This window comes from Lepidochelys olivacea (assembly GCF_965140295.1).
Source record: "Lepidochelys olivacea isolate rLepOli2 genome assembly, chromosome: 6".
Taxonomy (NCBI): Eukaryota; Metazoa; Chordata; order Testudines; family Cheloniidae; genus Lepidochelys; species Lepidochelys olivacea.
In genome coordinates this window covers 100,194,805-100,221,297 of record NC_140416.1, presented here as the reverse complement: position 1 = coordinate 100,221,297, position 26,493 = coordinate 100,194,805, and the positions used below count along the sequence as shown (strand labels likewise).

The window sequence follows — 26,493 nt, the reverse complement described above, 5'->3', positions numbered from 1 at the left end:
TACATGGAGAATTCTCCAATGGTCATCTCTCCAAATGGCTTCATAGCACGCAATGACCTTAGTTGACCAGAGCGCCTGGTCAAGACTGATCATTTCCCAGGTTTTGGGTAACATAACTGAGCGCGAACTGCATGATTATTATACACTCAACAGCATAATCTGTAGCAGCAGGAGAATTTCAGTTAGGTGCAAGATATTCTCCAACGAGCATTCTTAGGATATGTCTGCACTGCTCACTCCTCATGTGGCATGTAGAGTACCTACACTGCGTGCTCCCCCTAGCACAGGTATAAACAACAGTGTAGCTAGTGAGGCACTGCTTAGGCAAGTGGAGTAAAGACATTCCTGAACCCTGTGGGTATGTGCCCTACATGGCTCTTTACATGCCCAAACAGTGCCTCCCAGGTCGATACTGTTATTTTTAGCAGCATACTTTCCTGCTGCTGAAGCCTTTCACCACCACAGGAAGCTGCCAGAGCCATTCCCTGACACAGGGAAAGGCTCTGGCAACTCCCTGTGGTAAGGAAAGGGCCCAGTAGCAGGGGGAAGAGCAGGGAAAAGCTCTGGCAGCATAAGGATGCAAGGATTAGAACCCAGGTCTGAAGAGCCTGGGATAGCTGACATTCCCACCAGGAGCCTGTGCAGAGCTCCAGCCAGGGAGCCCTGTTGAGAGTTGGGCCCATAGGAAGTACTACCCAAGGGAGCCAGAGTGACAGTATCCTGCCACCCTCTGACTGGCCAACCACCCTATTTAGCTCTGAAGGATGCCCCAGAAAGCTATCCGAGCAACAGCACAGACTTTGGGCCTGCTGTGATTCCAGACCTCTCCTGATCTTCAGCCTCTGATCCGAGCCTGACCCCAATTCCTACCTCCCAATTCCAGCCAGGTATTACCTCTGATTTCCAATCTCTGACCCTGGCCTGACTTTGACCCTGACTCTTGCTTATTGAACCCAGCTCTAACGATTCCTCTGACGCCTGGCTCACTGACTGTGTGGACTCCAGCCCAGCTGTGACCACCTGGCCAGACCACCTATGCCCTGATCCCTTACCCTGCCACAGAGAATTGAATGTAAGACTCTAGCAGCTTCCTGCTGCCAGAGCCTTTCCCCGCTGCATCCCCAGCCAGAACCTTTCACTACCATGTGTAGTTACAAAACTCAGTGTGGACACAGCCTGCTATGCACTCAGCACTAGCTACACATACTACCAGTGGCATGCAATGTAGACATGCCTTTAGACAACTCTCTATGTCCTGAATCACTTACACTTCTCAGTATAGCTCTTCAGGGCATTGCTGTTGTTTCATTTTAACAGTTTCAAAGTCTTCGGGTATAAACTTTCTTCCATCAGTTATCCCGGCAGAGTATATGCCATGGAGGTTCTCATCTCTGAACCAAGTGTGATTGGAACTAGTGAAATTTATCATGCTCTACTTCACCTTCATTTTGGGCTGCCATTTTTCAGCTACACAGCAATGACCAAAAAAAAAAAAAAAAGCGAGACACCACCTCAAATCTACAATACCATTGCATAAGGCGTGGTGTACTAGATTGGTGCACAGAGCACTGTCCCCTTCCTCTAGAGCCAAGATCCATCTGCTTCAAATATGGTTTTGAGCTATCTGATCTGCCATCAGGACATCCCTTTCAGTTCTCCTAGGGAATTCATCACAATTCAAGGGCACAAAAATCTTCCTTTCCTCATAAAAGAGAGAGAGAGAGAGAGAGGTCCAAAGGTTACCTTCCTACAGACTGCATGATGTCCAACAACAAAGGAGCAGCCAAATCTGGGCTGAGGTGAATGAATGTGGAGAGAACAACTATGGCCAGACCTAGTGTTTCTTCATCATACTCTTCGAGGATAGCCCCACAATCATGGCATCTGCAAGGAAAGATATTAGAAACTAATATTATTTGTTCAATTAATTAGAAGAACCCATGTTACATTGAACTTTTTATGGCTAAGAAAATAGATCACTGTGCTTTAAACCCTGTATACAAAGCACTTTTCACTAGCCCCATCAACAGGCAATGTTGATCTGTGGCAGGTGGTCAGTTATTCCAGTCTGTGCTTTGCATCGATCAACAATAAAGCAATAATTTGATGAGATCAGATTACAGCTCTGGTTATAGACTCGAAGAGGAAATGATAGGATTTTTATGTGGGGAGGAGGCCAAGAAAGAGTCCCTTTGTTTTTAGAGAGGTCTCTTTCTGTTCCAAACCAGTTTTGCTGCTGAACTGCTGTCCCCTCCTGCAATGCTGAGAGACAACTCTGAACGCTCTGAAATAGCTTTGTAACGTCTAATCATAAGGGAGAGGTCAGCTGCAGGAGAGATGAGGCAGGGTTTTAAAACCACATAAAAAGACAAACAAACCAGGGAAAAAGGTACATCGCAGCCCAATAGGCAGGATTGGTTAATTTGATCAAGCAATCGCTTATGACTCCAACAGATTGACATTTTAACTTAATGGGATGCTACAAGCAATTTCCGTCCCTTTGTGTCTCAACAGGAGGAGAAGATGCTAGCAAGGTTATGAAAATCAATCTCATTTGGTTCAGCATCTGATGCCAAAGCTTTTGGAAAAAGGCCAAAGAAGATGCATGAAATGAGCCCACTTCTTGGGATGTTTAGCATTTACCCAACATAATTTTCAGTTCCACTGAAGACTCACATAACAGCCTTGCCCTTCTCTAGTAAGCATCCTGGCAGTTCATCTAGTGGCTAGAGCATAGGATTGAAAGCCACAACTCTTGGGTTCTACTCCCAGTTCTGCCATTGAATTAATGGGTGGCTTTAAGCCAGCTACTTTGCCGTAAAAAGAGTACCATCATATTTACTTACAGTGCCTCAATGGGATTTTGATCAAAGAATTAATGTTGGTAAAAGGCGTTGGGGATCCTTGTAGAGGAAAAGCATATAAGTGCAAAATAGCAGTAGTGGTGGTAACCGTAGCATTCAAGGTGCTGACTTACAGTCATGGCTTTACATTGCAATGGCAAAGCCATAGCAATTCAAAAAAGCGATAACTTTCATTTTAGGGAGAAAAAACAAGTTTTCAGTGGATTACAATGAGCCCTTACAGTAAAAAACAGAGAAAGCTCAATTGCAGAATTAAAGTCTTTGTTAATTGTGGATACAGTATTATTTCATCCATTTACATAACCAAATGTAATAAAAGTCCCTTCCCCTAGATCAAATCCATAGAAACAAAATCAGTCACGCACGCAATGTGTAGATTCACATCCATCTTAGGTTAAGACTACCATTTTGAGTTTAATTAAGGCCAAACAAATAAAAACCACTCCCAGTTTCAAGGCAAAAAGCTTTTAGAACCAGCCAAGTCCCCAAACTTGCTTACAGAAAATTCTACCCAACCAAGAGATTAAGCAGAGCGCAAGAATTAGTGAATTCCCTGATCGCTGCCATAGAAACTCTAATACTTGAGTGCCTCCTCCCATCCCACTATCCACACAGATGGCAATGGTTCTCCGAAATCTCATGACGTGAGCTTTTCTCACAAGATTTCTTTCAGTTTGGACCTTTTCCAAATCAAATCTAGAAAAGAGACTCCTTCAGGCATTGGATCTGACTCAGATCCAAAACCATTGCAGTGAATTCGTATCCAAGGGTTTGGAGTGCAGGTCCCAGTTCAGGCCTATCTCTAGATCATCAAAAAGCCCCTTTAAAGTAAGATTTCCTTTCTCCCAAGGATACAGTCTTTATCCTGTTTATGTTCCTTTAAAACTGGAGGAGTCCCATGCAACAGGTACCATGGGTCTTATCTCACACCAGTGTAAAACTGGTACAAGTAACAACCTTGCCTTTAATAGCGTTACTTCTGATTTGCACCAGGGGTAAGTGAGAAGAGAATCAGGCTACACACCTTTCTTTATGTACAGTACTAGGCAAACGGTCAACACTCAAATAATGAAACAGTACTACTAATACTCACAGCCACCTGTGCACACACATACTCATGGCCCAGCATATTCATAGCACACCTGGTTTGGAACATTTTGAAAATTTTCCCTTGCTACAAAAAATTATGCTACTTAGGAGAAAATTTGAGAATGTTCTTTCACTGAGGCAGGGCCCATCCAAATATGTTCTGAAGCTCAGTACTTTTTAACTACCAAATTATTTGAAAGAAATAGAAACTGACTTACTTGTCAGTCATCATAGTAGGTTGGTCATCGGCAAATTCTTCCGGGGCTGGTACAAACATACTGACTATACTGGGTGCTGACAGTAAGCTGGATTTGGTGGCACCTTGAAGTCATTAAAAGAAAAGAAGCAAGGTAAATGGAAATCTGGAATGGACATGTGTGAACAAAAAAAGCCTTTGCAGTGTATGTAAATAAAAATGTGTCTCTCTGGAGAAAGATACAACACATTCTTTGGTTCTGTCAGACTACTCCAATTACTTGTGCTTATTTTATTTTTTAAGGGTCAGGAATTATTTTAAAAATTGAGATCCTAAGGAAGTAAAAGAAACAAACTGAAGGTGGTATGACTGCTTCAGTGTTAAATTGTCAAGTTTTTATCCCCTCATTCTTTAGGTAGAGTGGATGATCCTACAGTTAGTATGAGACTGGGTGTCAGGAATTTTAGATTCTTCCCCAGCTCTGCCCCAGAATTTCTGTGTGACTTTGGGGAAGGAAGTCACTTAACATCCTCTTTGCCTCAATCACCCCATCTGAGAAATGGAGATGATAATGCCTCAAGGATGTTGAGGCATAATTCATCAAGATTTGAAAAGGCTTAGAGATAGTTGGATGGAAGGTGATTTAGAAGTGCAAAGTATTATTAGTGTTATTTTCAGTTAAGAAAACTTTTAAAGGCAAGCTATACCGATGAGGCGGAACTGACCGCCTACAGACCTGGTCATAGAGGCATACAAATAGTGCAGTCACATATGGCTCCCCCTTGCCCCGGGGGCACTTCTTCTGTGCCCAAATCATGGGAGATGGGAGCATATTCTTGGTTAAACAGGAAGGGCTGAAGGCAGTAGGAGCCTCATTAGGACAGGTATTGAATAGGTGGAGTATCCTGGTTGACAGGACTTGGATTGATGTTATAGGACACCATGTCTCTGAAACAGCTAACTTGTTCTCCAGAATCACAGCTTTTTTTTCCCTTTTTTTAAAATTATTTTTAAAGGTATTTCTCTAGCTATTATGGTTGTGAAAAAAACCTCTGGAACAATAGCAAAGAGAGGTGTGAACTGCCCCATTCATCTCAATGAAGTGTTAATGCAAGTGCCCTGTGATGATATTTTAATATCAACATTGTTAATTATTTCTTTTCTCAGGTAAGAAAGAACAGGAAAGGTCACACATCTACACAACCTATCAAGTACTGTCTCATTTTGATGCTACAACTGAGTGGCATTTGTGGGACAGCGCCATTTCTTTTTCCCCAAAGTTAATTAAGCCCCACTGAGAAGAGCCAAACTCAAGGAACCCAGTGGAACTCAGATTATCGGTATGATCACACCTGCATGGTCCACGCTGAGTGGCACTTCATTTTGAAGTTGCACATGCATGGAGCTCATTTTGTGGTTACAGCTTGGAAGAATACCAATGTCTTTTTCCCTCCAGTTTGACCCTTGCAGATATGGAAGGGCTGGAGGTGACTGAAGAAGCCAGCAAGAAAACAAACAGCAATCTGAAGGCCTCACAAACAGAATTCACAGCCAATGTTGAAACTAGCCTATTGTAATCCTCATCACAGGTTAAAGAAATAAGAGGTGGATTGTCTGACTAAACCTGATACAAATGGAGTTGCTATTGATACGGTCCCAATAGCTGCTGTTGCAAAGGCAAGCTCAGACCAAATGATCTATATGAGATCCCATTCTAGACTAATAGGGAGGGTACTGGGTGCTGAATGCTGCTTTAATGAAAACAGAAGTGTCAAACAATTGTTCTGCTGAGTTTGGAAGGAAACATAATTCTTTTCTATACAAGCTAAGACCCTATCTTATATGTTAAGTAATGGTCCCTGTGAGATTACACTGGATGCAGTAGACAGTTTAGAAAGTCTTGAGAAGTCTTCAGTGATATGGGAAACCATCGAGAATGCCAGAAATAACAGTTTGTTTGAATATGTCTAGCTAGTCTTTGCTTCATAAACTGATTCACTTTACCTTCCATTTTATCATCATGCTGGAAGCTTAACTGATTCCATCTCTAGCTACAGGTTACAGTATAGAATGCAAATGCTGGACATTGACATAATCATGGCTACATAACTGGAAGTAAGGCTAAGCTGCTAATAATAAGAACACTTGTGCTGATCTTGTGGTGAAAAGTGAGAGAGGATGCGATTCAAACTAGAGAAAGGCTAGTTCATGATGCCATTAAAAAGCTGTAAGGAAGACTGAGCAGTTTGGATGTCAGGAATGAGTGTTCAAATAGCTAGGAAGTGGGGACATGGTGACTCAGGGAATGGGGCATACAGTCTTTCACTTCCAAGTCATCAGTTAAGTCCAGACGAGCAAGGCACTGACGAAGGCATCTAGGCATCCATCAACTACCCATGTCCTGTGTGAAATGAATTGGTGGTGTCACTCTAGTTGAACAGAACACAAAGCCACCATCAACCTTGTTAGTAGTCTCAGCAGAGAGACCAAGTTTGAATAGACATGGACACTGAACTAACCTCTTATTCTTAGTGGTGGTCCCTCCAGGTCAGGGTTTAGGCAAACTGAGACATTGCACGGCCGCTTCCCATGCTGTATCTGTTCTGTGGATAAACAGACGACTTCAGACTGTGGTACTGTTAACGCAGCGCCTATCGCCAGCACCACAAATTCACTCCAACAATTAAAACACCACCATCACCACACACATACACAACAGCTGGAAAACAGAGGGTTAAATCTCTGAGCATGAAAAGAGAAAAGAAGAGAAGAAAAGAAGGTAAAAGAGAGGTCCATAGAGGAAGCAAGAACTAGATTTAGCAATATCAAAGGAAGCCTTTTAGGAAAGCTCAAAGTCAAGGACATTTGGTAAGAAATATAGGGCTAATTGCAAGGATTCAGCAAGAAATGGGATATGTAAAGAGTCACAGAAAGAGTAAAAGTTAATGCTTAGGGACACTGAGGGATCAGTAGTTCATGGACATGCTTGTGTTGGCATAGGATAGACACACAATGAGTTTATTTTTCAGAGAAAGAGATTGGGAAAGAGAAGTTTGAAACGAGAGATGAAGAAAGAGAGGCACGGTACCCAGGTTAGCTGGACTGATGTAGAAAATATAAAGCAGCCACAAAATGATGTGAAGCTAGGGATTGCAAAAGTTCCCTTGAAAAGTTCAGGTGGTGTCTCAAGCCATTGGAGGAAGTGACTTGAAGTGAGGTCTTTTGGAGAGAAAGGTGACAGATGTTGAAAAGAATGCTAGTGGATTCCCAACAAGAACATTAAGATGCAGCTCCTCAAAGATATAGTGAATAGAATATTGACTTGCCCACTTGGAAGACAGGTTGAATAGCTCACATAAGAGGTAAATGATAAACTATATGGTTCTATACTAACAGTGGGAAACTAAATGGGAAATACTAAATGGGAAAACAGGGTTACTGTGTAAGTTTTGCTAACTGAAGTTTCTGTGTGAGATAAACTTATTTGATATGTCAGAAGGCTACCATGGACCCGCTATCAATGACAAATTCTGAACTAATGATGTGGGGAAGGTTAGGAAGGGAAACTGACAATCCACTTCATTCTGAGGATGGATATCACAAGAGAAGCCATGCCTCAGAGTCACAAATGGAATGGGACTGATGGGACTTAAAAGTGAAAACTGAATTAAGCACAATTTTTTAGACCAATCTCCCCACTAATGTGGCAGTGGGGACATTCAACAAAGTACTACGCTCCAGGTCACTGTTTTACAGTTCTTTCCCACCCTCTTGTCACCTCCTGGTTTGCTAGTGAAATTCTAGCAGCATCATTCTATTATGGCACAATGAAACATATGCCAGAATTCATCATTCTGTGACAACTTCAGTGAACTATAGAAGATTTCACACAAGAGAAAAAGAATGAAAAGAAGAGGTTAAAACTTTTTTCGGGTGGTTAGTGGGGACATTCTGTACTTAATTCAGTTTTCACTGTCTGCTTTGCATTTCACTCTTAATGAGAAACATGGAAACCCAGTATGAATTACTGAGCGGAAACCCCATGAGTTCTGCATGAGCTGGCAAAAGACTCCCAAGCCTCTGCCTGTGGGGAAGTGAGAGTCTCCTTGGCATAAGGTTTAAATGCTTGATGTCTCAATATGATGCGGGGGCGGGGGGGAGGTTTGTCTTTATAAAAATGATTCACACACACCAGGTGAAATCCTGGCCCTGCTGAAGTCAGTGGCAATACTCAATTTGATCTCAATAGGGCCAGAATCTCACCTAGCTGTATACAAAACAGTAATGGTCATTATTTTAAAGGAATAATATCCCACTACAATAGATCCATGCTGATTCACACCAGCAGAGAATCTCATATAATTCCACTGTAGACCTGAGCTTGGTTACTTTTCTCCAATGGAAGAATGGCAATGGCTCACTTATATTCACAATAATTGATCACAACAGAAAGAGGCACTAACTGGTTTAAGGGAATGGAAATAAAGAATAGAGAAGCATAACTTACCAGTGTCCCATGTGCTGATATTATGGGGCGCACTAGATTGGTGTTCCAGCTGTCTCTTCATTAGCTGGTTCATTGTCAGAGCTCCCAGGGAGCCCCTTTTCATCTGTCTGAACTGAGCTGCAAATCAGAATTTGAAAAGAGTTCAGAGAATCACACAAGCTGCTCTTATTCCCCCGATTTTGTCCATCAGCATGAAGGAGGTACTGATAACATCCACAAAGACCAGCTGCTTGCTCTCAGAATTTTATTCAAAGTAATCTGCTCTATTCACATAGTTGTACATGGTGAAATTCTGGCCCTACTGCAGTCCATGGCAAAAATCCTGTGGATTTCAGTAAAACCAGGATTTCACACATAGTGTCTACTATCAATTCCTTGGCCTGTAATCTTTATTCTAAAATACAGTGAAATGTGTTCAAGACACCACTTTTCTTAGACATCCCTAATGCTTAAGAAACCACCCCAAAGTATCGCCAGACATCAAATCAGACTGTGACTAGCCCATGTGTGCACACGCTGCAGGAGGGTGTCTTCCCCAACAACCCCCTTTCATTTGCACACACTATTCTAGAGTTAATCGAATGACAGTCTCTGCACCTGGGAAAGCATGAGCTCTGCTCCCTCTAGGCACCCCTAGGAAAAGAAAGTGGGTGAGGATCATAGCTTTGTGCCCCACCCTCTGCAGTGGCCTGCAGAGTGCAAGACACATTACGTGACTGGTACATCCTGCAGTCTCGCTGAACACCCTGCCACTGAGGAAAGGATTGCATGTCTCTCTGAAGCTCTCAGGGGTGGGGTGGGACTCCATACCATCTTGTAGACAGGCCAGCATCAAAATAGCACAACATGGCCCTTTGTCCCCTCCACTTTTATTAGAAGACCTCATTCTTTAAGTAGCCAACTTCTGCTGGTCCATCAAGTTGCCAATTCCTATATTTTTTTTTCACCTACATTGCTGTATATTTTACTGAAAATGACTAGTTGTGGACAATACTCCCTGAATAAACCATAATGTAACCAGCAATTAAGACCAGTATTGTAATATATTTCCCTAATACTCAAATGGAAGGAGAAACAGGTGATGGGATGCTCCCAACCTATCTTCTTTTTCCATCCTTTCAACAGGAAGCATCAAGATGGGTGAGCATGGCTCCTTTATCAACCCAGTCTGAGCAATGTATTTTCCCCAATGAAACCAAGACTCATTGCCTGAAACTGATTCTTGGGTCCTGAATCTGAAAAGCAATCGAGCATGTTCTTAAATCCATACCTATTCTGGAAAGCTTTTAACCATGTAGATTTAAGCATGAGTTTAAATATTTTCTTGAAGTCAGGCCTACATGATATCAATGTGAAACCTCTTTGTCATGATCATTTTCATTTGCTACTAAAAGAAATCTAACATAGTTTTAAAATAGTATTAACATGACACCTGACAGTACAATTATAAAATGCCCAATAGTAACCAGCTAAGCTTAAAAAAAACAAAAAAACAGTCCTTGACATTGTTAACTGAAAAGGCAGAACTGGAGAGGAGCACAATCCATAATGTTCAGATCCAAACTTTGTTCAAAGTTTTGAGGCACTGAGATCCCAGGTCTTGGGTTAGATCCATCTCAATGTCTAACTGCAAAGAAGGTTCAAACCCAAATGAAATAGAATAATGGAATCACAGATAATGTAGGACTGGAAGGGACCTCTTTAGGTCACTTAGTCCTGTCCTTTGATCTGAGGCAGGCCTAAATATTATCTAGATCATCCCTGACAGGTGTTTGTCAAAACTGTTCTTGAAAACATCCAATGATGGAGATTCCACAACCTTCCTAAGTAATTTGTTCCAGTGCCTAACTATCCTCACAGTTAGGAATTTTTTCTTAATATCTAATCTAAATCTCCTTTGCTGCAATTTAAGCCCATTACTTCTTGTCCTGATCTCATCTCATAAGGAGAACAATTTAAAGAACTTTCTAACAGAATAAGTACCAGTATCCAATTTATAATAAACAGAGCAATAACATCCACTGGGAATCTGCTCATCAAAACAATTTCATACACATCATAATGAGAAGCATTGTAGGATTTCCCCCATTTATACAATACCCTTTCAATATATCAAAGCACATTTAAACTCCATTCGGATTCAATAACAAAATTATCCAACTCTGCAGCAAACCAAACCTTGCATAAATGAGCTTCAGGAACTGAACCGAATTGTGATTGCATTTAATATTTAACTTTTTTGTTTTGTTTTGCAGCTGCCTTTCACAGCAAATTAGCAGAAAAATCTAATTTCCATCTCTTCCAGTGCAAGGGATTTTAAATAGATGCTTTATCAGTTTATCAAAGACCAAATTTCCCAGTGAAAGAATGGCAATTAATTTCAGAACTGACAATGTTGCTTGGAGTGCAGAAGACTGTTAAAATCTAGGAAATTATCTCTTTGAACTTCCTTACCAGCTTTTATGATTGTAATTCAAGTTTTTTTAATAAATATTCAACATTATCAAAGTGGTGTTGAGTTGGTTCATGTTTTCAGAGTTATTTACCTGGTTTCTTAAGGACAGCTGTGATTTCAAACGTTGAAAAAACAAAAAAGCTGCCTCCAGCCTTTGAACTGTATTGGAGCCAAGTCGGTCGCTACAGAAAAGCATGTGACATTTCACGTAGTAGGATTGTACCAACAGAAATATTATTTCCATGATTTGTTTTCTACCAATAACTTGAAAAAGTCTAGGGAGCAGATCCTCAGCTGGTGTAAATTGTCATAATTCAGTTAGACTTATGACAGTGTGTATCAGCTTAGGATCTGCCCCTATGTTTCTTTCTGTCTGTGGAAATTCCAATGGGAGAAGACAGGCTCCATGGGAACTCTTCCTGATCAGGATTTTTTGAAAATGTATGCGTCTATAAACCAGCAGCCTAAGTATAATTATGTATTCATATTACACTAGTGAGTAGTGCCCTCAACAGAGGTCAAGGCCCCATTGTACTAAACACTGAACAAACCCATAGCAAGAGACAGCCCCTGCTCCAAAGAGCTCACAATCTAAATAGACAAGAAAGATAAAGAAAACATTTTTATCCCCATTTTACAGATGAAAACTGAGATACAAAGAGAAAAAGGGCCAGATTTACAAAGGTGTTTAGGTGCCTAATGATGCAGAAAATTACCTAGTGGGGTTTACACAAGCATCTCAGCAGGGTAGGCACCTCATGTCCAATGACATCAGTGGGAATTCAGCAACTAAGCTGCCCCAATTTAGTTGCTTTTGGAAATCCCCGTAAGTGCTGAGCTGCATCTTTAGCTGCCTAAATACTTTGTAAATCTGGCCCTCTGGACTTGCCCAAGGTCGCACTGGAAGTTGGTAGTGCAGCTGGGGAACTGATTCCAGCTCTGCCTGAGTCCTAGACTGGTGTGCTGATCTCAAAACCATCCTTCCTTTTACAGGCCTCATATTACTTCCACTGAAGTCAGTGGTTCTTGGATATCACTAAATAAATTAATACTCAGCATTTTTATAGCACCCTATGGGCCGGTTTCTCCTCTCACTTAAACCCCATTTGCATCATTGTAACTCCACTGGCTCCAGGGCAGTTACATCTGATTTGCGTCAGGCCCAAAATCTTGAAAGAACTTCACTAATATTAAATGATTAATGCTCACAGCTCTCCTGCAGAGTAGTTATTATTATCTCTGTTTCACAATTGGTTAAGTAGCTTTTCTGAGACCACATAGCTAGTAATAGAATCCTGGGGAGTTTCTGTCTCCTGGTCCTGTGCTTAGACAACTAGATAATGCTACATCTCATTCGAACTGCACACACAACATCAGCAAAAGGCTGCGTTCAGCCACCACCTCCTCAAAATTCCACTTATTGCTTAAGGATGTACAATGCATATGCAGCAAATCAATGTCCATGAAGTTGGCTATGTCACAATAAACTGTGTGGTCCTTAATTGCAAACATCATGCTGGCATTTGGAGAGTTAACAAATCTAACAATGCACCACATAAATATGCTTCCAGTCGCGTAAAGTTTGGAGGAAGATAATGTGCCAGATGCTGATGCATATTAGATGTACAAATGCAGTAACTGAGTTTCAGTTCTTCAATCTAGGGGAAAAAAACTTACTTGATATGGAAGAGTGACTACTTGTCTCTGGCACACCTGCTTCAAGTGTTGGAGCAGAAGATGATTCTCTTGGCATTTCCAGAGTTGAAAGTCCTTTAGCAGTGGGATCTGCAAATGGAAATGGTGCTTAAACTCTGAGTGCATTATTTAAAAATCAGAGAACATTTTTTCATCAGCTTCCTTCTCTGATTGCCATTTTCACATCTTTTCAATGTTCCATTTGCCATCTGGCACCTCCAGTGATGTTACAGGAGCACAGGAAGTTGTTTCTAACTCTCTTTTTAAAGGAGATTTGTGGATAAGCCTCTTGGAGACTATTCATATATAGTACATACTATAATGAATAAATATACATAAAGCACCTGACTGATCTCAATTACAAAGTGTACATCAGGACTAACTTAATGGAAGTCAGTGGAGTAACACTGATGTAAATCCAATGTAAATGACAGAATGCCACAACTCTTGCAGTATTTGGTATTATTCTTAAAGCTTCAGTTCCTAAAGTCATTTGATTGCGTGAGAATCTCTGCTTTCATTTAAAAAAAAAGTTTATTGCCATCAGAGTTGCAGAGAAAAGCTTGAAAATATGCATCCTACAGTTTAAAAAAACGGAAAAGAATCCCAAATCTAATATTTTAAAAAATCTCATGATTTTTAAGCTAATCTCATGATTTCTGAGCAGCTGAAGTTATCAAAACTGAAAGACTCAAATCCAAAGTTTCTCCAGGCATTACTAGCTGTCTTGTGCAAGCACAAAATAACTAAGAAAATGTGAAGTTACATATTATTACAAAAAAATCTCAAGCAGGAACCCATGGGTTGTTCATTTGAAGAAACAGATCATCTGGACAGTCCACTGGGAAACCCATTATGTCAGAATCCTTTCAAAGATATTAAAGCATGCAAGTGTCAGCATTTTGCAATAGGTGCTTGAAACTGTAACCAGCAAATTATGATAACCACATCAAGCCTACTTTCCTAAACTATAATAAATGTATCCACAAACTAGTAAACTAATCAGGATGATAAAATAAACATAAAACCCTTAGACAACAAGATATGTAACTCATTCTGGTCACTACCTGCAACATACAGCATTATAAACCAAGATCATTTAATGGGACATTGTGAATGTTTTATGAGGTGGTATAATAATACACTCAGCGATGTGTAATCATGTTGCTCTTTAGTGGATAAATATTCTCTTTAGTGGATTAAGAGGTATGATGCTAACATCTCTGACAACCCTTCCAGTTCAGCAGATGTTTGTGAATGTACGTGTGAAACCTGGTTCTCATTGATTTGCAGGCTCTAATGGCGAAAAAGGGGTTGAGTCTGAACAAATCCAATTTTCCCGTGGCCACCTCCCTTTGCAAACCTGTACAAAGCGTTTAGGATCAGTTGGTTCATTTTCACTTGGTTGCACTGGCTCTTTGGCTCACTGGAACCACAAGTGGGACTAGGCTTCAGCCCTGACAGAACACTGACACTGATTGCCGTTAAATACGTTTACCCTTGCAAAACTGGAATATAGTTAACACATCAACATAAAATAATGAGACCGTTCTCATTAATGGGGGGATGGAAGGGCAATTACAGGAGGTGGAGCTAGACATACACAAAAACTAGGCTTCACTTCCCATGCAACAAGATAACTAGTCGTAGGAATATTTTCCCTTTTGAACCTGTGAGATCAATTACTGTGCGTGACCCCCAACTGAGCAATGAGTCCCCACTAACTGAAAAATACTGATGGTACTAGGCCACTGCTTCCAAAGTCCAAGAGAAGTAGGGGCCACCATACATTTTTTAAAATTCTTTCTGGCTTTTCTAGCTGGATCACAGCATGTAACTTCTGTCTTGTGGAGAAACCAAATGAAAATACGTTGTGTTGAGATCAGTTCAACCAATCACGCTACAGCAGAAATATCATGGGAACTCTCACAATAAATGGGGGCTGAACTTGAAATATACCACAAACGATGGACCAATAAAGTTCATGGATACCCAGATACAGCAAAAACAAAAGTATCTGCAAAAAGCTTCATGGGAACGTTTTGTGAAGAACAAACTTCAAGCAAATCTCTACTGGTTCCAGGCTGAACTTGGAATTAGATTCCAAAAGCTAACAGTCTGCACAGCCCTACTCTATACAATCTTCTTGCCATCTATTGACTACAGCCTGCAGAGGAAATAAGTTCTAACAGCGAGTGAATGTTGCACAGATTACACTGATAGATTTTAAGGCGAGAAGAGACAATTGTGATCATCTAGTCCGACCTCCTGACACACGCCATAGAATTTCATCCACTAATTCCTATATCAAGCCCAACAACATTTGTAGTTGAACTAGAGCATCTCTTTTAGATATGCTATCACCCATACATGATACTTATGTAGAGAGTACATTCCCAATTGATTCCAACACGTTCGACAGCAAATTCACTGAGAAGCAGACACTCTGGAAGGGTACATTTATATGAGATCCGTTCTGACATTTTATATCCTACTGTCTGGCGTGTAAACAGGACTGAGTGATCAAACAGATACATTACTAAAAACTTAAGTAATAACAGCTTTTGGTTTGGTTTGTGGTTGTCCTCACCTGTCTCTTTCTGTTCTCCCAGCTTGTCTAGAACATTAAAGGAAACATCAAGGTATTCTCTCTGTATAGCACTCACAGCAATCTTTCTCTGTTTTCTTTGCCTGGGAACAATCTGAATCTTAAATTCTGACTCCTCAGCTTCTTCCTCCTGTTTCTGTTCTGTATCAGATTCTGTGCTGGCATCAAGCTTATCAGGTTCTGTTTGGTTTTCAGAGTCTTCAGGAACCTTAATAAGGACAGTTTTTACATTTGAACTTGGAACTGGTCCACTAGGTTTAATTTCTTCCATACTAAGCTCAGAGTTATCATCAAGGGACATCTCAGGGAGCGCAAATGACTTTTGCAATAAGTCTCGCTTTTGCTTAAGTGTTAGTGGGCTCCCACAGGACACATCTTGAAGTTCCTCTGGCTTAGCTAACTCTTCAAAGTCTTTTTGAACTTTGGGAGCTGTGGAGGGGATTTCCTTTTTTCCTAATGAAACATTATTGCTCGCATCCTTAGATGTAAAGTCTCTCGAGCAATCCTCAATGCTGAACTGTACGAGGCGGGTTGCACTGAGGCTGAGGCCAGAGGCACTGATGGGAGATGAGGGAGATGACACAGCAGTTTTGCCAGAGATACCATCATTTAATTGGTTCGTTGTTTCTTCTTCTTCTTCATCACTCTCCACTATTCTCAGGGGAGGAAGTGGTTCAAAGACTAGAGAGTCACTGTCTGAAGTGGAGAGGATTGAATGTTTATCAGGCCCTGATGTTGAGTCAGAGGACAAATCTATCAGATCTAAATCCTCTTTAAGAACAGGAGGTTTCACTGGAGAATCCACTTTTACTTCATATGTTTCCATGCAGTTTAGCCTGACTTCTGGTATGACAGGTCTCCTTATTTCCTGGAAGCTTTCCATGATAGAAGGATTCTCTTGTGTCTCTGTATTTTCAGTCCTGGTAGAAGAATTCTGTCTAGGTCGTCCATAATCACTGTGTCTATGCATGGTGTAAGCAGCAGTGGCGGGTGGTTTATCTAAGTCACACCGGTCTATGCAGGACTTCCTACGATGTTCATCTAATGTAAACAACAGGGAGTCTGCATTCCCTATATCAAGAGATTTTTGTTTTAGAGAGCGCAGTTTTTTTTTCTGAATGCTTTCTTCTCTCACACAGTGTAGAATGCTGTCTTGTAACGCCCCAGTTTCTCTATATTCAGCCAGTTCTATTTCACCTGATTAAAACAGAAAAAGCTAGTACTATTTTACTGGGAGATTTTTGGCAGAAATCATGTCTTGATCTCATAGTTCAGCACACGACTGACATTTCAGATACAAACCCAGTGTTATGACAGTTAATCTTCAATCAAAATCATCTGAGATTTGTTCTCATCTCAGAGTCACACTACAAAGAATTTTGCCACAGGCAAAGAAAAAGCCACTGCCCAGATCACTTTACTCAGACCGGTTTCAGAGTAGCAGCCGTGTCAGTCTTTATTCACAAAAAGAAAAGGAGTACTTGTGGCACCTTAGAGACTAACAAATTTATTTGAGCATAAGCTTTCGTGAGCTACACCTCACTTCCTCAGATGCATTAAATTTGTTAGTCTCTAAGGTGCTACAAGTACTCCTTTTCTTTTTTACTCAGACCATTAGATTGTAAAAGCAAATTCTCAGCTTCCACCAGATGTACCCTCCATAGGGTCTATTTGGCCCTATATATTGAATAAAAGATGGTGTGTTGAAAAGGTTTTATTGGCATCCATGTGGGACGGCTGCATTACTTATGAGTGGTGAAGCCACCCAGTAGGTTTATGGGTCATCCCAAACATACGTCAATATCACCTTTACACCATACCTCCCTGTATTCTGTATATGGCATATAGGTTAGAGGAAAGTGGTTTTAGAAATATTTTATTTTGCTGTAGCACTGCTACAGTACCAAGGAGCTCTAGTCATTACTGTTACTATAGATCATTCTGCCTTGGAAACCCAATGCCAAAAACAGAAGGAAAAATTACTCCAAAAGTTCAGGCTAGGGATTGTCAGAAAATTAGTTTTTTGCTACCAAAAAAAAAAAAGGATAATTTAAAACCAAAAAACTGAAAACTGAACATTTTTCAGGTTTGGGCAAACAAGAACTGAGTTTTTTTTAAGCAATGGAAAACCAAAACATTTTCAACAACATTGGCATTATTTCCACAAATATTTCCATTTAATCAAAAAGCCAACTTCTGTCAAAAGAGAAGCTTCAACTGAAAATTTTCAACCACCTCCAGTTTAGCCATTAGTAGAAGAGTAAAAATTTAGAAACTTCTCAAACTGAGCTTTAAATAGCATTTCTATATATTATAGAGTCACATTTTAACAAGAAACTATTGATTTTGTGGCCCAACATCATAAGATGCCTTAAAGAGGCCTTATTTCTGGAAAGTACTGATTTTCAGAGAATGAGTACTCAAACTCCTACAAGTGTGTGAACAAGAATATTAAAATGATGCACAGTGACAAAGTATACATAAATTAAGGTGTTAGCATGCTACAAGCAGCAGATTATCGTATTTCTTCACAACTTAACTCTGATAAAAAAATTCATACTTCTCTGGGCATTCATCTCCACTGGTTGATATTTCACCATTTTGCTGCCACCAATCCTTTTCAGCCTTGCAAAGAATGTCTGAGACTCTTTACTACAGGGTCCAGTTGGGGTGTCATGAATATCAGATTCATCAAAGACACTGTCTTCCTCTGCTCGGGAAAGAAAATCATTATTACTCCTCAGAGTCAGACCTTGCACAAGAAACAGAGCCTATGGACCAAATCCTCAGCTGCTACACATCAGTTTTTAAAGTAGAAAATTTAAAACGTTTTACAGGTTTGTAAAGAAACCCATATCATGGTAATACCATTCAAAACACACTTTACAGCTTGAACGATTAAGGTCTGAAAAGTAAGGAACAGTATTTTTTTCTAAGCAGTTAGTGCTTGTTGTAGCATTCACCATGCACAGTATTCGGTGAGATCCTCAGCGGGCATAAATTGGTGCAGCTCCATTGAAATCAGCAGTCCTGTCACAACTAGTACAATGAAATACAGCAGAGATGTTGGGAGAGATACTGGATGCTGGGCAAATGCATCCTCTGCATCAGGACTATCGCTGACTGAGATAGGATTACTCCTATTGCTGGTCCTCTGAGCAGGAGCAAAATGTACCCCTGTCTAGCATTTGCTGATGATACTGGCATATGCATTTGCTGATTGGAGGCTAAATATGACTGTTAATCTGTAGACAACACAGATACACACCCCTGGGGATGTGGGAAAGGGCCAGCCCTTCAGTTTTCCAAAACACTATGGAATGATCCTGGCCTATTTCTTGCAGGTTTGGGAAAAACCTTCCTGTACCCCCTTCCTGCTCTTCCACACTAGTAAGTACAGGATGAGATTCATCCCTCAGTTTAATAATAATACTCTGTGCTAATATAGTAACAGTTTGTCCATATACAGACCATTTCATTTGTGCATTGCAAAGCACTTCCCAAAAGCCTAGCATAGTAGGTAAGTAGTATTCTCCTTACTTTACATAAGGTGAAACTGAGATGAAGTGTGGTCCAAGGCCACACAGTGGGTCTAGCTCCATAGCAGAGACAAGATTAGAACTCAGGGTTTCTTCAATCCTTACAAACTGCCCATTCTCCTAGACCATGATGTCACAAGTATCTAGACATTCATTAAAGACATCTTTTAGAAATACTAAATCTCTGCCAGCAAATGTGATTCCATTTTACAGGCTGGCATATTGCCAGTTCTCCCTGTCACTATAACTTACTTGTACAGATAAAGGCAAAGACAAACAGATGGTGAAATTAGTCCAGAGTCATCTGAAGAAACAAAATAGTCTGGTTCTCAGTAACACTAAGGCCGCTTTGCGCTGCCCTAGCAGCATAAAGGTGTCATCAAGTTGTTGTAAATATAAAATATAGAATTCACATCCATTTGAAGGCCCCTTTGCACTTGCAGAGTGGTGTAAAGTAGCCTTAGTGTAAATGAGAATTTGGACCTCTGTTTGACTGACATGTTTATCATTCAACTTTTCAAAATGCCAAGCACTAAGCAACATGCAGCAAAGCAGAAAAGGTACTGACAGAAATAAAATGACAGAGTGGGCAGAAAACGCATTCTAATTTTACTCGTTTTGTCTTTTATCCTGCGGAGATAGTCTTTCACAGAAGTCTTGAGTAGATTTTAATCACAGTGACATGGGATAAACTCTAGGTATCCAGCCCACACTCAGTAAATGAAAGGTTTTAGAAACTGAGGGTAAATTTGACCCTTCTGTAAGTATTTTTCTCATGCAAGAAAAACAGATTGCTGCACACCAGGAAGAGTCTTTGTCAGGTAAGAAGGTAGTAACAAATTCCCTAAAAGGCAGCTATGTTTTATCATCAATAGAACCCCTCTAAGAAATTATCCAATTGGTTTATAATAGAATAATAAAATTTGCAATTGTATAGGTTCTCATCCAGGGATATCAAACCACTTTTCCAACTCTAATTTTCACATTGCCCCTGTATTACTGTACCGATTTCATAACTGGCAAAGTGAGGTGCAGAAAAACTAGCTCACCTTCCATAGAGCAGACAGGAAAAGCTGGGAATAGAATCCAAGAATCTCAGCCCTGCCTCTAACTGCTAGATCACACTCCCTCATCACCCACGGCTTAATGAATTAAATCAGTGGCTACTGCAGAAATTTAAATATTTAAAATACCTTTTTCCTTTTCACTATATCGGCTTATGTTACTGTTGTCACTGTACAAAGGACCGGCGGTGGCATGTGGCTTGCAGCTGTGGTACTGGGCGTTGAGCGTGTTGACTGTTATGTAGATCAAATGCAGCACAATCTTGCTGATGTCACAGTCTCTGTACGGATACTATTCAGTGAAATAAAAAGATTTTACCTTAAAAACTAACTTTGCCTCTTGATTTGTCTATAGTAGGCCCTTCCCTTGAATAAATATTGAGGTAATAATATAGAACTGGCCAAGCATATTGTCTTCTGGTGGCCCTTGGCACTCCTATGATCTTATGTTTCTAAATACATCCTAGAAAGCAGGAATATTCCTCCACTTTGTAAAGAATGCTTTATAAAAAGAAACTATAGATAACTATAGATAAAACATTTTGAAGGATTCCCTATGAGGATAGTTTAATATATTATTTCCTTGGTTTTTATATGATAAAGCAGGCTTTTAATGATACCTCAAGAGGTCTTACCAGACCTATTTGCAAAATATTTGCTATTTCACTGATTTCCAATTTCTCCATTTTGTTCTGTATTTCTCCATGTGTTCTGTATGTCAAATTACGGTCAAAGCTTCAGATCTCAGCTCCAATAGGTACTTTACTGAAGTTATGTTCTTTACAACTCACATAAAAACATTATGTGAATTAAGAACTCCAGTTGTTAAATTGACACTATTAACTTAAAATTTAGTCAATTTTTAAAGTAGCATCAGATATTACAACTGAGTCCACCTGCCAGTTTTGTGGTTTTACAACCCATTTTCCTGAATTCAAAAATATTTTTCTTGCTCAGGCTGTTAGATGAAAGAACCACATCAACAATGGGAGAAACTGACTAGCTTGTTGACTGTATAGGGTAAACAGTGAAACTAATTTACACAAATTGAAACTAAATACACAAAGTAAACAAACTGAAAGAAGACAGAAAAATGTTTCCCTCTAATCCCTTTTGGGTTTAGTAGGTTTAGGCACTACCTGAAACAAAATTTAGACTGAAATGTGAATTTTAAGATAACACCCCTTCAAGACAACGAACCTTGTAAAGAATGACAAGTAACGCCTTTAACCACATCTGCCGAATATGAGGTTTGATGGACCAGAGGGAGCAGCGGGGAGGCTGCTGGAAGTAATGTCTTAGTTGAGGACAAGTGCAATACTTCAGCACCTGAACCACTAATGGAAGGAGATGTTTTCCCAGGTTAATGTTATAGTCCATCACCTGAAATGAATATTAATTTAGATTTTAGTGCACCGACAAGAAAATCAATTCCACATATGTTACCAAGTTGCAGAGACAATATATGTATCAATGTCTGCTGTGGTTGCTAAATACCTTTTTGGTGGGTAGAAATTGAGGATGTGCATCAACAAATGTGTGTTCACGCACACAAATGCCCAGTTTGCAACCGATGAGTGCAGCCTTGCTTATAAAACGTAGCTCAGCGGATCAAATTCCGCCTTCAGTTACAACAATATTTATCAACAGGTTGGCACAAGAGCAAATTAAGGCAAAAACTGGCCCTTTATGTCATGTTATATTGTGAGGCAATGCAAAAAAAAATGTTTGGGGGATCAGTTAGCCATGCAAATAGGTTTTGAACCCATAAACAACTGAATGTTGCACATCTCTTGCTTAAATACCATCCTAGTACTGAAGGATGCAAGCACATTTTACTCTTTTAATACATTGTTCAATTAAAACAACTTTACATTTATAGCATTGAAAGTCAATGCACTCTTAAGTGCCTGAATCACTTTTGAAAAAGGGCACATAAGCTCCTAAATCACTTAGGTGCATTTGAAACTTTTCTCCAAAGGCCTATGTTATAAACCACTTTCCAAACAAAAATTCTCAGTGATGTAAAATCTAGTAAAATGGTTCATCCTGTAATTAGACCCTGTTTAGCTAGATGGGGAAAGTGTGTTAGCAAGAGGGGTGTTTAAAAACAGCTCTGGCTAGCACAGTCTGAACTGTAGTGTGCACAGGGCCTGCTCATACACCAAAATATATCATGCTGGGTCATTCTCGTGTTATAAGACAGTGTGATCATGGATGGACGAACAGGACCAAAACGAACTTATACCCATGTTAGGTAACCAGCTACATTTGCCAACTCTCATGATCTTAGCATGAGTCTTTTGATATTAGGTGTTTTTCTTCAGTTCCCAGGTCCTGGAGTCATGTAATCAGCCAAGACTCCCATATCTCTTTGTTAAAAAAAAAAAAAAAAAGTTTCTAGCTCTCATAATCGCAGAGAAAAGCTTGAAAATGTCAACTCTAAAGGTTTCAATATCAGGAGGCTAATAAAAATTATCCAAGTTTTTTTAACCTCATGATTTTTAAGTCAATATGATTTTGTGGGCCTGACTTATGATTTTTAAATATTTGGCTTAGCAATTCCTCACATATAAATGGGTGGACTAATCACCTCACTCTCAGCCCCTATACACACAAACACACATGTTATTTTCCAAACTTACCCACTGTTGGGATTTACATTCATTTTTTCATTAAAGTAGCAAAGCCCTAAGACTGGACTGTATATACAAACACAAGATTTAGCTCCCAAGCTCCAGCACAAGTGGACTGACTAGGCTTTTCTATGCAGAGTTTCCTGTTCTTGTCTCCGTCTCCCTATTACATTAACATTTAACATTCCTTGAGTCAAACTAATGAGACCCACCCTGTCTATCTACCAATATACATAAACTGTCAGATGAATATATAGTGCATCTCCATATATGGTCCGAGAGCCTGACATCTGATTGCAACAAGGCTATAATGTGGCTCTGTAACATGAGTATACTACGTTTTGACCAAATCACCACCACAGGTAAGACCAAACTGTGTTATAACAAGTTTCAGAGTAGCAGCCTTGTTAGTCTGTATCCGCAAAAAGAACAGGAGGACTTGTGGCACCTTAGAGACTAACAAATTTGAGCATAAGCTTTTGTGGGCTACAGCCCACTTCATCGAATGCATAGAATGGAACAGATAGATAGATAGATAAAGAACATGAAAAGGTGGAGTAAGAGGCTAATTAATTAAGATGAGTTATTATCAGCAGGAGAAAAAAATCTTTTGATATGATTATCACTACAAAAGTTTTTTTCCTCCTGCTGATAATAGCTCTTCTTAATTAATTAGCCTCTTACTCCACCTTTTCATGTTCTTTGTATGTCTATGTCTTCTTACTATATGTTTCATTCTATGCATCTGATGAAGTGAGCTGTAGCCCATGAAAGCTTATGCTCTAATAAATTTGTTAGTCTCTAAGGTGCCACAAGTACTCCTGTTCTTTTTGTAATAACAAGGTGTCTCAATGCAGTCCATTTTGTATTTCAGACAAGCCCTGAAGCCAATGTCACTTTTCTACATGTTATATTAAGATTTGGGAAGTCTAAAGTTATATATCCTGACTATAGCTCAACCATAGGACTTAAAGCACAGTTTTACAAAGTATTATCAAGGCCCATCTGTGCTATATTCTTTCCTCCAAAAAGAACTGTCCAATACCACCACCTGGTGGAATAACATCAAAATGATTTTACCTTGCACAATCTTATTTCAGTGTTTGCTGCAAGAAACAAAAGGTATCTATCTTACATAAAACTAGCAAAGCAGCAATATTAGGGTGTAAGGAGCTGAATACTAACAATAATCTTTGGAAATAATGTTTTCTTGAGCTAAACCTTCTAAGATTAAGCTCATGAAAGTTAAAGCTAATAAACCAGCACATTCATCCAATCCCACCATTTGCAGAACTGGCCGCAGAAAGTAAATATTTGTAAAATACAACATTAACATAACACAAAATTTATAAAGTTCCCTTTTCTTGTGAGCAAATGCCAGTGCTGCAATAAAGAGTGTGGCTCCAACAGCCAAGGAGTTTCCCTACACTATAGAATGCTCCCTTATATCAGAAGTAAAAAAAAAAAAAATCATAAAACAAATTCCAAATTAATATTTTCACACTAAAGACATGGAGTAAAATCCTGGCCCCATTAAAGCGAATGGCAAAGTTCCCACTGACTTCAGTGGATTCCACCCAGGGATCTAAATTTTCAAAAGTGAATAGTGCTTTTGTGAGCCCAACCTGAGACACCTTAAAGAGACCAGATTTTTAGAGAGTGGGTGTTCAGCACTTCTGAAAATCAAGCCTTTCAAAAGGTGTCTCAAGTTGGGCACCCCAAAATTGTGGCAAGCACAATTATTAGTTACTTTGGAAAATTTAGGTTATGGTTCTACTGTCTAACTTCCACCTTCTGAACCTTCAAGCTCAACACAACACAATTGGCCTGAACCTCCTTTCATATACAGCACTATATATCCACAGTAAGTAAGAGGTAAATCAGGAACAATACACTGTGACTGCATCTTGATATGTCTGGTGTGCAGTTTGTACAAATGCATCCTAATCTAAGTGCCCACGTGCACATGGACCTGATCTGCACGTATAGATGTCTGCATGTTTTGCCTGAGGCTGCATGTGAACTTCTGTAGATTCATCCATCGCACCCTGCTTTGGAAAAAAAGGGTGCTTCCTCCAATGTGTATAACAAAAAAGTCGATGAAAAAGGTGATATTCTTGCATCTTTATTGGGCATTTTTAATATGTTTTATGGTTATTTGAACTACTGACCATTTTTCTCCCTTAAAGTTCACGTAACAGGGAGTTTTAATAAGGAGCTATGGGGAAACATGGCAGCAATGAAAAGACTTTGTCATCAAAAGCAATAATGATACTCTGCAACCATGTAGCCCTTTTCAGCCATGTATCACTTTACCAGTGTGAGTTAATTAAGCCCTTGTGAGATAGGGAATTATTGTGGACCCCATTTTACAGATGAAGAAACTAGAGCACAGAGAGAAAAACTGACCTGCTTGAGGTTATATAGCATGTCTATGGTGCAAATGGGCATAGAACCCATGAATTCTAACTTGCAGTCTCTGTCTTTAACCACTTTCCTTCCTTCTCCAAAGCAATAGCACTAGGAAAGGTACTTCATAAGTCTAGACTGAGCATTTTGAAGGGTGAACAGGCAACACAGCCCTTCTCGCTCTCAAATTCATCCACTTATTACAATGAGAGCATATATCTAAGGTATTAGGTTTGTTTACTGATCACTCAACCAGCATTTTTAACACTGTAAAGGAGACTGCCTTGCAGACATTTCAGGAACCCCAGACAACGGTAGCTGGCTGGGTGAGGTATTTTGGTGCCAGCTCATTGGATCACATATGCCCAGTGAGAATAAATCACACCTACTTGTGCTATTCCAGCGATAAATGCATTAAAACAAGTTGAAATGCGCATTTTCTGAGGCGCAATCATGAAGCATCCTTCCTGTTGATCATAGCCAAGCAAGACATACAGATGGCGCTTCACTGTGTTGAAGGCTTTAGCACTGCTGATATCTGACTCAGCACTACTTTCATCCTTTGCCATAAACTTCATTAGCACAGTAATCAGCTGGTGGACGGTCTGATGATCAATCCCAGCATCCTCTGGAAGCAGGTCCTTTATTGTATTGTCATTCTCTGGGGATGGTTGTCCTATCAGCACAAGAAAGACACTGATGAGAATGACTGCAGTGCAAGGCAATAAAGAATCAGGCCAGAGACATCTATCCAAGAGACTTCTGATCCTATATGCACTTCTAAATGTCTCACTTCTGACCCTATACGCACATGTGAAGTCAGTAGGAATTGTGCATGCATTTCTGAGGGCAGTAATCTATTCTTGCCTTTAGGCACTTTAGGTATACAAAATTAACTCCATATTTTGTTGAAGTCAAAAGCTTTTCAACTCCTCAAACGTCCTCAGTGAACAGTTATACTGTATGGGACTGATTCTGATTTCTGTTCACACCCGTGTAACTCCACCACGTTCTGTGGTTTTACTCCTGGTTTACACTACTGTGAGCAAAAGAAGATGAATATTTTATGGGTTAGAGCCACAGTTGGTGTAATTCATCATAGTTCCATTGACTTCAATGGACCAAAATTTACTCCAGCTAAGGGTAATCCCAATAAAACCCAAAAAATCCCAGTGGTGGGCAACCTGCGGCCCATGGCCCGTCAGGGTAATCCACTGGCGAGCTGTGAGACAGTTAACATTGACCGACCGCAAGCACAGCCGCCCACAGCTCCCAGTGGCCACAGTTTGCCATTCCCAGCTAATGGGAGCTGCGGGAAGCAGCAGCCAGCATGTCCCTGCGGCCCATGCCGCTTCCTGCAGCTCCCATTGGCTGGGAACGGGGAACTGCGGCCACTGGGAACTGCGGGCAGCCGTGCCTGCTCACGGTCAA

The 26,493-nt window shown here is 40.2% G+C and overlaps 1 protein-coding gene across 3 annotated transcripts in view; it reads right to left on the bottom strand.

Moving 5' to 3' along the window:
- UNC79 (unc-79 homolog, NALCN channel complex subunit) overlaps positions 1 to 26,493 on the bottom strand; it is a 153,309-nt gene that overhangs the window by 48,805 nt on the left and 78,011 nt on the right. For 2 of the 3 annotated variants that reach the window (XM_084631257.1, XM_084631259.1), the window contains exons 28-37: positions 25,452 to 25,738; positions 21,218 to 21,400; positions 20,147 to 20,309; positions 17,975 to 18,124; positions 15,397 to 16,611; positions 12,789 to 12,896; positions 8,657 to 8,773; positions 6,669 to 6,752; positions 4,172 to 4,274; positions 1,744 to 1,884 (exon numbers count right to left, since the gene is read on the bottom strand). In XM_084631257.1, the coding sequence (XP_084487383.1) occupies positions 1,744 to 1,884; positions 4,172 to 4,274; positions 6,669 to 6,752; positions 8,657 to 8,773; positions 12,789 to 12,896; positions 15,397 to 16,611; positions 17,975 to 18,124; positions 20,147 to 20,309; positions 21,218 to 21,400; positions 25,452 to 25,738 (2,551 nt within the window). The remainder of the gene's footprint in view (positions 1 to 1,743; positions 1,885 to 4,171; positions 4,275 to 6,668; positions 6,753 to 8,656; positions 8,774 to 12,788; positions 12,897 to 15,396; positions 16,612 to 17,974; positions 18,125 to 20,146; positions 20,310 to 21,217; positions 21,401 to 25,451; positions 25,739 to 26,493) is intronic. The other variant, XM_084631258.1, reaches the window with a different exon arrangement.